Consider the following 13,247-nt stretch of genomic DNA (forward strand, 5'->3'; position numbering starts at 1 on the left):
CCGAGAAGCATGACAGTGTGCGCTGTACTCAATGTGGAGCGCACACTCATTACACCTGAGAAGCATGACCGTGTGCGCTGTACTCAATGTGAGGATTCACAAGTCTGCAGTCACATAGCATGACTGCAGACCTGATTTTGCATCCCTATCTCTTGTCATCACCAATTCTTTCACTGCCCAACACCGAGAAGCTCACACAGTCTAATTATCTTGTCATGTTAGGTGAGCATGTGTATCGGAGGGAATGGTCATAGAATAAAGCCAGCCCAAATAGAAATGGCACTAATGATGTCACGTATACCAGTTTGTCACACACCCTGTGACTGATGGCTGCGGTTCCTAATGGTGGAACTTTTGTAATAGTCATTAAATTATAAAATAAAACCAAATTCACATATCCAACATTATTATACTGCAATATCCCAACCAACTGGGGAGCTCCTGACCTGAACTCAACAGCCTCATGGCATATATAAGGCTGTAGAAATTGGGTCAAGACAGGGCAGGTCCAGACATCGCTGTCTGCGCTCGATCCATGAATATTGGACTAGTGAAACCGGCTTTACTGGAAATATAATTTGCAGAGCTGTGGGTGTAAAGAAAGTATCTTGGAAAATCATTTTCTTGTCAAATCTGCCTATGCAGTGATACATCACAACTTGAAAACTGAAAAAGTTTACGTTGACTCACCAGAAGAATCATTGCAGCCTAACCAGCACTTCACCATTACTAGCCTAGCTATAGGTGGCACAAGCAGAGGCTGTAGCAGTGTACTTGCAGGATATATGTACATTTTCTTTAATACATGGTATGTGTATTTGGAGGGCTATGAGGGGTTCTCACTGAACAGTTGGTAACTAATCTCCTAAATAAACAGTATCTGTTAGAAAAGTAGATATAGATATGTGTGCTTTGTGATATGGAGATGTACACATGCAGGAAACAGGATGCCTTCCTTGTGTCATAGTTGTTATTAAGGGACTGCAATGTGGACCACTTATCAGGTTTATACAGCTGTGCTGTCACTTTTGAGACATTGATTGTTTAAGATAAATGTGGACTCGCGTAAAAAGTGATGGGAATCAAATGGACATGTTCCTCTACTCTTTATGTGCATAATATTTCACTTGTTAGTGTAACAGTTCCTGCTGTAGAAGGAAAGAATAACAGGAAGTTTCAGGCATTTCGGATTTGCATACAAGTATACGAATCGCTCATAAGAACATCGGCCACTAATCAGCCGACAAAGAAGGCACTTGTTCACACGCTGCTGCATTGTTGGCAGCATATCACTGAGGACACAACAATTGTATTGATGATCATTCTGTTCTGATGTCCCCGTATGAATGGGCCATTAAGTGAGCACCATTCCATAATTTACATGTAATTGATCAACTCTTGTTTATGGCTAGAAATTGGCAACTGTAAATGGAGCGTTTGATGTGTGAATGTGGGTCAGTTTTGGGCATGTACCAACCAATTTATACGAGCCTATCTCTGCCCTTACACAAGCGCTGATCGACTAATTGCAAGTCAGTGTACACTAGTTTAATAATCTGTCCTTGTGAAGAATATTGGAGATATAATTTCATGATTATCATTTGCATTCTATTTGGCCTGGGATTTTAAAACCCTCTTTCATTTGTCCAGCAGGGACAATATTCTCCAAGCCTAAAGGAGAAAGTTGGCCCCTAGCTCAGCAGGGGGAAGGGTCAAACCTGCAAAGGCTTTGAGTGACAGATTTCACACCTTGAGTGAGGTCAGACCAGGACAAAGGCTTGTTTGCAATATAGAGTTATGCTGAAGCTGCCAAAGAACATTTTCAAAATATAATTCCATAAGGAGTTATGGAGATACTATACATCCTAGCCGTACAACGTGTATATTTCCAAGATCTCCAGAGCATGGTGAACGCCTTCCAGGGTCTCAATCTATTCTAGCGCCCCAGGGAGGGGGGATAAGTAGAATGTATAATAGGAGCCAGATAGCAAAGATGTATTTAGTCTCAACAGATAGCAGGGGCCAGGCCGTACCCGATTGCGCCAAAACCGCCTCCCTAGGACCGTCCATTAAAAAGTTATGACTCATCTTAGGTTTTGGAGTTTTTAGCTGCTAGAGGCAAGGGGAGGGAATTAAGGTTCAGCCCAGAGGGCAGAAGAGGGCAGTGACCCAAAGGGGATAAAGACTAAAGACAATCTAACAATTGTATATTATAACCATTGTGCATATAGTGCATTGTCTAGTGTACCCTTAAGGCGATTAAGTATATAATTTAACCTTGGGCTGCTCTTTTATCTCTAATCACGAATTAACGTGTCCGTTTCTTGGTTAATCTTTCCATGTTAATGGGGCTAGTTTCTGGCCCAATATAATCCTGTTAACGGACCGGGCTTATATCTAACGAGGAACTGGTGGAAGTCCTACTGGGCTGACAGCGCTCTGTTTCACTAGTGCTAGTGAAAGGGGCTTCTCAGCCTGCCAGGGTTGTGAGCGAGTGTGGTGCCACATCAGCGACTGCATAGGCCACCTGCTTTTACTTCCTGTTGTGAATTCTGTTGTCGGGCTCCCTCCTGTGGTCATGAATGGTACTTCGGCTGGTTCTGTCCATGGACTTCCTCTGGTGGGTGTTTCTGAGTTTCCTTCCACAGGTGACGAGGTTAATTCGTTAGCTGGCTGCTCTATTTAACTCCACTTAGATCTTTGCTCCATGCCACCTGTCAATGTTCCAGTATTGGTCTAGTTCACTCCTGGATCGTTCTTGTGACCTGTCTTCCCAGCAGAAGCTAAGTTCCTGCTTGTATTTTCTTTGGTTTGCTATTTTACTGTCCAGCTTGCTATTTTTATTGTTGTCTTGCTTGCTGGAAGCTCTGGGACGCAGAGGGAGCGCCTCCGCACCGTGAGTCGGTGCGGAGGGTCTTTTTGCGCCCTCTGCGTGGTCTTTTTGTAGGTTTTTGTGCTGACCGCAAAGCAACCTTTCCTATCCTCAGTCTGTTCAGTAAGTCGGGCCTCACTTTGCTAAATCTATTTCATCTCTGTGTTTGTATTTTCATCTTTACTCACAGTCATTATATGTGGGGGGCTGCCTTTTCCTTTGGGGAATTTCTCTGAGGCAAGGTAGGCTTTATTTTTCTATCTTCAGGGCTAGCTAGTTCCTTAGGCTGTGCCGAGTTGCATAGGGAGCGTTAGGAGCAATCCACGGCTATTTCTAGTGTGTGATAGGATTAGGGATTGCGGTCAGCAGAGTTCCCATGTCCCAGAGCTCGTCCTTTATTATCAGTAACTATCAGGTCATTCCGTGTGCTCTTAACCACCAGGTCCATTATTGCCCTGACCACTAGGTCATAACAACTTCCCGTGCCTCCTTTGGCCCTTTGGGACAGTCGGCGTTTGTGTAAAACTGTACCAAGCTGACCTTACGTGTCTCCAAGGGCTTGCGGAACGTCACATTGGTGAAAGTGGGGAGGCCGCATTAAATGATCCGTCTGATGTAATAGTGGCGTCAGCTGGGCTGGTGAGGTGCGGATTCATCACATATGGTGGCAGCAGTGGGATTCTGTGTGCTCTCTCTGGTGCCCTCCTTCACAGTCCTCATAAGCTAACACACCGTATACATGTTGTAGGTAGCACATCTCTTGTTTTCATTGGGTGATGTGCTGCCAACAATAATATTTTAATGGTTGCAGAGTGAACAATCAGCTGTCAAACAAGCATTTTGCTCAGACATTGGTTGACCAGCTGCATGTTTACACGGGCCGATGATTGGAAACTAGCATTCTTATGAACACGCCTGATGTCTGCCCCTGTAAACAGGACTCTACTCCCATATCCATGATTATTGACTTGTATGCCTTCTTTGGCTAGTACATATGGGAATTAGTAGAGAAACCCTTAAATTGCACCCTGGACACAAAATGACTGAGCACTGCTATAAAATATATTTATACTACTATATCTAACTTAAATTATTTTCTATTTTCAGGTATTTCAGAAGTTGTCATTGACTGTAAACTACAATAAGTTCCCAGAAAGTTGTAGAAGTCTTCTAAAGAATTTAATGCAGACTCATACAGATGTGAAGTTTGACTTTGATAAAGAACCCATGACATGTGTCATCAGTGGGCCATATGCCAGGATACAGACTATGGCACAGGAAATATTAAGCAAATTAGAAATCGGATGTACAAACTTAAAGGAGATTTCATCAGATACACGAAGGAAAACCAAGACTGACCGTCTGAAAAATTCAGACCCTCAAGATATCACACAAGTTATGGTTCAAAGATCTGTGCCTGTGTACGGAAGCGAAGTCGAAGCAAGATACAGTCAGCTGACTGAATCCCTGGAGCATTTGCAGGAACCTTTTGTCTGGGATTCTGATATCTTCAAATACATACAAAAGTTCCAAAGTTCTGAATATCAAGAAATACTAAACAAATATCATGTTCATGCAGTGGATGAAAGTGGAGATGGAATCACCACAATTTATCTTCAGTCTGTAAAAGGGGGTAAAAACCATATGGCAGACTTGAGTTCTGCACGATTCAGGCTCATGGGTCTTTATCAAGGATTAGAACTACTTCTAAGGAAAGAACAGATAAACAAGAGAGATGTATATGGAGAGCAGGACTTTCATAACCTTCTTTTGAGAGACCTCCAAAGACTGTATCCTATGCTTCTTTGTCATGATGACGACAGATATGTGTACCTTATTGGAAATGGGGTTGATGTGGCTCAAGGGAAACAATACATCAGTGATGTACAACTGAAATTTGATAGGCCATCAAGTTATCGAGACACACAATATAAAGCAAGTGGGTCAACTACCATGTCAGAAGTAGGGTCGCATTCCTTGTCCCCTACCTACAAACATGAAAGCAAAGTTGGAAGCAGAATAGCCGCCTCGTTTAGCATTCCTACAACCCACAGCTCATATGCATCAAAGTCTCATATAGATGAGAAATACCTAATATCATCAAATAGTTATAGCAGACAGCTACTAGATCGTGAGAGAGGTCCCACCAATGATAAGACATCTGTCAGATCTGCAATTACAAGTGTTGAAGATTTGAGTCTCTTGCAACCAAATGAGAAATTGGAAAGCAAAACCATGCCATCGTTCAAAAAAATGGATGTACTCCCAGTCCTGAAAACGAGCAGAGAGGATATAAGGCAAAGCAGAGCCACCTCCAAACCTACAGGTCCACTGAAACCTGTCCGAATTACAAAAGCATCAAGTGAGCTTCCCTATTCTAGCTTGGTAGACGTGAACTCACCATTAGTCGACCTCAAAATGCCAGAAGGTAAACTTAGAAGGTCTAATAGCCTGTCTCGTGTATATTCTAAAGAGAGTGCCTCTTCTGAGCAACAGAGCGATTCACTGATAGCCAAAGACGAAGTCATTGTGGCACATTGGTTGTGGCATTATATTAAACAAAACTATGGCTCTGACATCAAGAGTTGGTGTTCTGAGGTTGTGTTGATAGAGGAGGAAAAGCAAAATGGAAATATTTGCTTAAAGCTGAAGGCAACTAACAAAACCAATTTGATTTTAACAAAGGAAAGGATTCAACTATTGTGTTGGAAAGAAGATGTACGAACCACCAGCTCTTGTCTTGACTATGCCACACTTGGGGTTCAAGGTCAAGATGACAGTGCTTTAGTTCAGTGGTGTGAACTTTTCCAGAAATGCTCCAAAATGCTTTCTGTTAAGCTCCAGAAAGAAAATCTTGTTCTTATATATCCCAAGCAAATTCAGGACCGTGTCCTTGAAGTGTACAGTCAGCACATAGAATGTAAAACTAAGTCACCTAGTAATGATACAATGACAGATGATGGTCTGTCACCTTTACACCTGAAGGACAAATTTGAGTTTTCTGACAAGAATATGGCTGGAGATTCTATTGCTGAGCAAAAGCAAAGTTCAGAAGACAATGTTTTTGGCAAGACACACCTTGAACAGTTATCTGTTCAGTTAAGTAGTGAAGATAACTTTCGAACTGGAAAAGGTTTGGTCGATCCAAACTATTCCCAGGTTAGCGGAACAGAAGTATTTCCAGACATCACCAATGAAAACAAAGCCTATTTTGATAATTTAGCACCATCATCCTTAGATGAATACTCTAAATATTCCAAAGAATTTCAACAATTCATTGACGAACCAAAAAATAGCTTGACGTCAGAGAAGAATCAGATGGATTTCTACACCACAAAAAAACAATTAGAAACTGTAGCAACAGAAGTGAAAACTTATAATCATGGTTCCTATACTAGTGAGATTGTAACAGAAGAGATTGACTTCTCTCCATCGAATCTCCAAAATCAGAGTGACCTAGAGACACATTGTGGTGATCAGGGCATCTCCAAAGATGATTACAAACCACCGTATCAGAGCAGTTCATCTCAGCTGCGGAGTCCTGCAGTTGGCCAAGAGTCAGAGGTTATGAATTCTACCATTTGTGTCCAATGTAAGAACATCGGCACAACAATTCAGTCATCTGGTCAAAATGTATGTGTTAAATGTATAACAGCATCTATTATGTCTGGCCTTAATGACAAAAGTGCCTTGAGAGCATCCTTGGTTTACACAAGCATGAGCCTTAGATTACCTGGGTATGACCAATATACCTCCGTGAAGATAATATATGAAGTTCCAGATGGCGTACAAAGGGTAAGTGATAGAAAGCCATATCCAGCAATTTTTGCTTAACGATAGATGTGAAAAAGTAACGCCACCTAAATACACTTGTGCAGTCATTTAAAAGGGAGTCATCACACACTTTGTCATTGTGAAGTGACCGGGGCTGAAGAAGTCAAATCTACACATGGCATGCCTTTTGTTCCCAGGTCTTGGACAACCAAGACCAAGAAATCACCCATGTCTCTGACCCCCAAGAACATTGTGGCTCATTTTTCTGCAAGGTTGTGCTTGGTACTGCAGCTCAGCTGAATCAAAGTGAAAAAGGCCGAGACAGTCACACTATTAATACCAGCACGGTGCCTGTTTTTGCTGATTGGTAGAGGATTGTCTTCTGCAATCAAACATGGAAGGCCATTTTTAAGGATAAGTCATTAGATTTGTGGTTAGATGACAGCTATCTCTTGTGCTGCAAAATATTGTTCTCAGTAGGAATCAATAATAGTAGTAATAACAGTTTACCGCCTGATAATATAAGGATCGAGCAGCTAAGGCTACTTTCACACATCAGGTTTTTGCCGTCAGTCACAATCCGGCAAGTTTTGAAAAAACCGGAGCGTTTTTTTTTTTCACCAATCCGTTTTTTTCTCATAGAGTTGTATTAGCGCCGGATTGAGGCTGATGGCCACACGTTTCATCTGTTTTTTTTTTTGCCGGATCCGTCAAAAAGGCTGTTTCCGGCAGACGTAGAAAATGTTCAGAAGAACGTTTTTTGTGTCCGGCGAAAAAACGCCCAGCGACTGATCCAGCAGAAAACGTATGAAACTGAGATGAGAAATGACGAATCCGGTTTTCCATGCATTCCATTCATGCACACTTTCCGTTCTGGGGTGTGTCTCTCTCTCTCTCTTACACACTCTTTCCCTTTCTATTTCCCTTTCCCTTCTCCTTCTTTCCCTTTCTCTCTCTTCCTTTTCTCTCTCTTTCTCTTTCCCTTTCTCTCTCTCTTTCCCTTTCTCTCTCTCTCTCTCTCTCTTTCCCTTTCACCCTCTCTCTCTCCCCTCCCTGGGTTAATCATAAAAAAAAACGGATCAGGCTTTGCACTATTTACAACGGATCGTTTTTTTCAACAATTAGACTGATCCTGCCTGATCCTGCCTGACTGTGAAAAACTGCCGGCTATTAATCCGGCTATTTGTGAAAAAAAAAGGATCCGGCGCAAATTGTGAAAAACTGATGCGCCGGATCATTTTTTTTTTTTTTTTTGCTGGATCCGTTTTGGTTTATCGGGCATAAACTTCTGGTTCCAGGGATGAGAGAGAGATGAAAATAAAGGAACGGGGCATGCTCAGTGCGAAAAAAACGGAACCGGTGGCCGGATCCAGTCAGTGCACCACATGTTTCATCCGTTTATCGCTGGAACCGTCACAGGGCGTTTTTTCGCCGGACAGAAAAAATGTTCATATGGACGTTTTCTCCATCCGCCAGAAAATAAATTTTGGACGGATCCGGTAAAAACGGATGAAACGTGTGGCCATCAGGCGCAATCCGGCGCTAATATAACTCTGTGAGAGACAAATTGATCCGGCCAAGAAAAAAAAACATCCATTTTTTTCAAAACTCGCCAGATTGTGCCTGACGGCAAAAACCTGATGTGTGAAAGTAGCCTTAAATCCTCATCTTTGGAGGCCATTAAATACTTTACATGATCAGCCAGTTGATTTGAAGTTGGTAGGCTTGGCTGATATGTCAGCATAAGTCTATGAATACTACTGTAGTACATTTGGTTAGGAGAAAACCTCTACAGAAACAAAGCCACTTCATATACCGTAGCTAATTTTTTCAAGATGTTTAGATTCTTTTTTAATTTCTTTATAGATAGACTATAGTTTATTAGGAAGAGATGACAACTGGAGTGGAGTAACACAACTGCAGGATCAGAATAGACAAAGGGGATTATTTATAGTCTGGAACCATGGAGGCACATAAGTCTGCGTAGGAGCTGTACACAATTTTTTTTTTTTTAATATCATTAATTTTTTTATTGTATAGTTCCAGTTGTAATTATGAATAGTGATGAGCGAGTGTACTCATTGCTCGGGTTTTTCCGAGCACGCTTGTGTGATCTCCGAGTTTTTGTGACTGCTCAGAGATTTAGTTTTTGTTGACTCAGCTGCATGATTTGCGGCTGCTGGACAGCTTGAATACATGTAAGGGTTCCCTAGCAACCAGGCAACCCCCACATGTACTCAGGCTATCTAGCAGCCGTAAATCATGCAGCTGAGTCAACAAAAAGTAAATCTCCGAACACTAACAAATACTCGAAGACCACCCGAGCGTGCTCAGGAAAACCCGAGCAACGAGTATACTCGCTGATCACGAATTATGAACAATTAAATTGAAAATGGGCTGTTTGTTAAAAGGAACCTGTCACCCCCAAAATCGAAGGTGAGCTAAGCCTACCAGCATCAGGGGCTTATGATGAGAAAAAGAGGTTAGATTATACTCGCCCAGGGGCGGTCCTGCTGCGGTCCGGTCCGATGGGCGTCGTGGTCCGGTCCAGCGCCTCCTATCTTCATGCGATGACGTCCTCTTCTTGTCTTCAGGCTCCGGCGCAGGCGTACTTTGTCTGTCCTGTTGAGGGCAGAGCAAAGTACTGCAGTGCGCAGGCGCCGGGCCTCTCTGACCTTTCCAGGCGCCTGCGCACTGCAATACTTTGCTCTGCCCTCAACAGGACAAAGTACGCCTGTGCCGTGAAGACAAGAAGAGGACGTCATCGTAAGAAGATAGGAGGCCCCGGACTGCGACGCCCATCGGACCCAGACCGCAGCGGGACCGCCCCTGGGTGAGTATAATCTAATCTCTTTTTCTCATCTTTCAGGATACATCGGGGGCTTATGTACAGCATTCCAGAATGCTGTAGATAAGCCCCTGATGCCGGTGGCTGCAGCTCATCTTCGATTTTTGGGGTGACAGGTTCCCTTTAAATCATATTCTGATTCCGTTTAAAGAAGACCTGTCTCCAGATGAAAAGTGGTCAGTTATTGCTCTTATTTCCGGTAATTCTACTCACTGCTCATGAATATTCCATTTTTTTTGTTTGTCTCTGGGAACATGTCTTTATGCTACTCTGTGAGCCCCACCTCCTTGGTAAAGGCCATAAAAATTAGCACTAAGAATAAGAGCAAGAAATAGCCTCTTTTGACTTGGTGACAGGTCCTCTTTAAGCAACAAAGGATGTGAGCTAAACAAAAGAATAACCTGTCTAAGCCATCTTTATTTATATATTTAACTAAGGTTGGAGATCCTCATCCAGGATGCCAGTATAGAGGTGGAAAGTTTGAGGCCTACCTGCCAGATAATCGGGAGGGGAAGAAGCTCCTTGCACTGCTTCAGAAAGCCCTGGATGAAGGCCTCATTTTTCACATCAAGACATTTGAAACAGGAGAAAAAGTCACGTGGTACAAAATTCCTCATAAAACTTCCCCAGATGGAGGAAAGCAAAAGTATGTATGTTCTGTGATATTGGTAATCCTTTATCAGCTTGTAGTTTCTAGCAATCAGTTTTAAGCCATCATAAGTGGAGGTCTGTAGTTTCTTGGTGGGACTTCCATGTTCATGGTGTATGCTAACCAGGGTTGCCTGTGACATACATGCTGCTGCAGCGTTGAACTGTGTATCCTATCCTGTGACCTTTGTCTGTACTGTAGCTCTGACATAGTAGAAAATTACCTATGTTCAAGACTATTTTGGTGGATGTGGGTAGTGAGTTGGGCTAGGACTACACGATAACATGTGTTGCATTGCGATTTCACATCAAATGACTTCCTATGGTAGCAATATAGTCACATGACTTCCTATATGACACGTCGCCATATAGTGTTAATCGTAATGGGTCTGAACTTTATTGAATTGAACGTACTCATTCCAGTCTACAATCTCTCTTTTTACAGGAATGGGTACCCAGATTTGACATATCTGAAGTCTACTATAGCAATCCTGAAAGAAAATGGCATTGAATAGGCCAACGAAGACTTCAGAGTGGAGTATTGCTGCTGTCAGCACCGTCCTTTACTTCATATCCACACCATCCTCCATCCTAGTAACTGAGACATTATCGCTAATGTTACACTTTGGATATAATGACACAATTGGAGTAAATTACTAGAATTTACCAGAAGATTTGTTTCCTGCTTTACTATACTATGTTTTGCAAAGCAAATGCATTACTGATAATTTCATGTATATACGTTACATTAAATATTAACATTCCATTTTCTTATTTAAAGAGGTGTTCCCCAAAAATCGCTCACATTGTTAGTGGACCAATAGCCAGAGAATCGGTTCCTTTCCACAGTAATCAATGATAAAAATTGGGCGCTTTCACATGTAGATTTATATAATCTCTGATTTCAGTGTATTAGGACTGCTCGTGCACAACTTAAAGACAACCTGTCATCATGAAATTGCAGTCTAATCTGCAGGCACCATGCCACAGAGCAGGGAAAGATTCATTATAACCTGTGTAATAATCATTTTAAACCTCTGCTCTTTTTGGGTCAGTGTGGGTCTGATCAGTGACTGACAGCTTTCCTTGTACAAGTGTGCATACAGACAGCTTTCAGTCACTGATAGGACCGCCCACTGGACCCAAAATCCCAGAAAGAGCAGATGATTATGTGATTAACACAGGTTATACTGAATTTGTTCTCACAAAACTATATCTATCCTCTGCTTCCCCTTCTCTATAACATGATGCTTGAGGATGAGGTTGCAATTTAATTATGACAGGTTCCCTTTAAAGTGCGTGTGCTAATGCATGGTCGTCAGACATCCAACTAAATTGAATTTGTGACACGTCTGATTTTATAGGATAGTCATCAGTAACGGGAGACACCTCTAAGTTTCATTCATTTTACAGATTGATTTCACGTTGCTTTTTTTATATAGAAAATGAAGTTGCCCCTTGAAGGGAATGTATAATCGGAAAGTGACATATTATTCAAATCAGGTTTTTAATGTTGCATATATTTTTATACATTTTTGTTGACTTTTTCATACAACAAAATGATACATAAAAGTTTAGCAATCTTGCAGTTTTTCCAGTGGCCAGTGAGACTTTTTCGACACTTCCTGTCCTGTGAGGAGGTTTGCAGGAGGCTCCTTATCAGAGGCAGGATTACAATGACTGATAAAACCAGATCCTTAAGGTACTGTCACACTAGACGATATCGCTAGCGATCCGTGACGTTGCAGCGTCCTAGCTAGCGATATCGTCCAGTGTGACAGGCAGCAGCGATCAGGCCCCTGCTGGGAGATCGCTGGTCGGGGAAGAAAGTCCAGAACTTTATTTCGTCGCTGGACTCCCCGTAGACATCGCTGAATCGGCGTGTGTGACACCGATTCAGCGATGTCTTTGCTGGTAACCAGGGTAAACATCGGGTAACTAAGCGCAGGGCCGCGCTTAGTAACCCGATGTTTACCCTGGTTACCATCCTAAAAGTAAAAAAACAAACAGTACATACTTACCTACAGCTGTCTGTCCTCCAGCGCTGTGCTCTGCTCTCCTCCTGCTCTGGCTGTGAGCGTCGGTCAGCCGGAAAGCAGAGCGGTGACGTCACCGCTCTGCTTTCTGGCTGCCCGGCGCTCACAGCCAGACCAGAGAAGCAGAGCGCCGAGGACAGACGGCTGTAGGTAAGTATGTAGCGTTTGTTTTTTTACTTTTTAGGATGGTAACCAGGGTAAACATCGGGTTACTAAGCGCGGCCCTGCGCTTAGTTACCCGATGTTTACCCTGGTTACCGGGGACCTCGGGATCGTTGGTCGCTGGAGAGCGGTCTGTGTGACAGCTCTCCAGCGACCAAACAGCGACGCTGCAGCGATCCGGATCGTTGTCGGTATCGCTGCAGCGTCGCTATGTGTGACGGTACCTTTACTTCACAATAATCTTTGCACACGCTTATTAGACATTTTAGTTCAAAAGATAGGGACAGCTTGCTCATTGCTGCTAATGTACACATGGATGTCCTAAACGTTAAATGTCGAGTGTGAAAATATCAATTTTTTTTTTCATAAAGATGGTGATATTGGGCTTACCTGCAGGAAAAAAAATTAAACACAAAAACCTGATTTAAGCATGTTACTTTTAACAGATACATGCTCCTTGCCCAAGTTAGGTCTGATGAGCAACTATACACATTACAAAATGCATTAAACAAATCTCAAAGAAATGGAGTGGTGTTTGAAACCCAGTAGACAGGGTACAGTGATAAAGGCCAGGTAGTGGCACAACATTCGCAACAAAGTGTGGTCTTCTAAAGTGATGGTTTTAAAGGAAGTTTTCCATTGTACATTTTAACCAACAGTTCTTGGGATAAAAATGAGCTCCACAAGTTGGATGTGTTAAAAAAAAAAAAAAAAAAGTATGTTCCTGTGCTGAGATCTTATAATTGTGCCCCCACTATGTACTCTATAATGGCTGTGCCTGACCGTGCAGTAAAGTGGTCTGCACATATCATATCTTTTCAGTAGCTGAAGAAGCAAAAAAAAAAAGTATACAGACGGGACTGCAGAGGATCACAGCTGGTTCTTTCCATAAGGTAAAACATGTCTA

At 42.5% G+C, this 13,247-nt stretch overlaps 1 protein-coding gene across 1 annotated transcript in view; it reads left to right on the forward strand.

Moving 5' to 3' along the window:
* Nucleotides 1-11,735, forward strand: part of LOC138664870 (uncharacterized) — a 58,744-nt gene extending 47,009 nt beyond the window's left edge. The window contains exons 7-9 of the mRNA XM_069751880.1: nt 3,980-6,667; nt 9,932-10,140; nt 10,588-11,735. Coding sequence (XP_069607981.1) covers nt 3,980-6,667; nt 9,932-10,140; nt 10,588-10,657 — 2,967 coding nt within the window. The 3' untranslated portion in view covers nt 10,658-11,735. The remainder of the gene's footprint in view (nt 1-3,979; nt 6,668-9,931; nt 10,141-10,587) is intronic.
* Nucleotides 11,736-13,247: the final 1,512 nt, after the last annotated feature.

The sequence above is a fragment of the Ranitomeya imitator genome, chromosome 2 (assembly GCF_032444005.1).
Source record: "Ranitomeya imitator isolate aRanImi1 chromosome 2, aRanImi1.pri, whole genome shotgun sequence".
NCBI classification, from domain to species: Eukaryota; Metazoa; Chordata; class Amphibia; order Anura; family Dendrobatidae; genus Ranitomeya; species Ranitomeya imitator.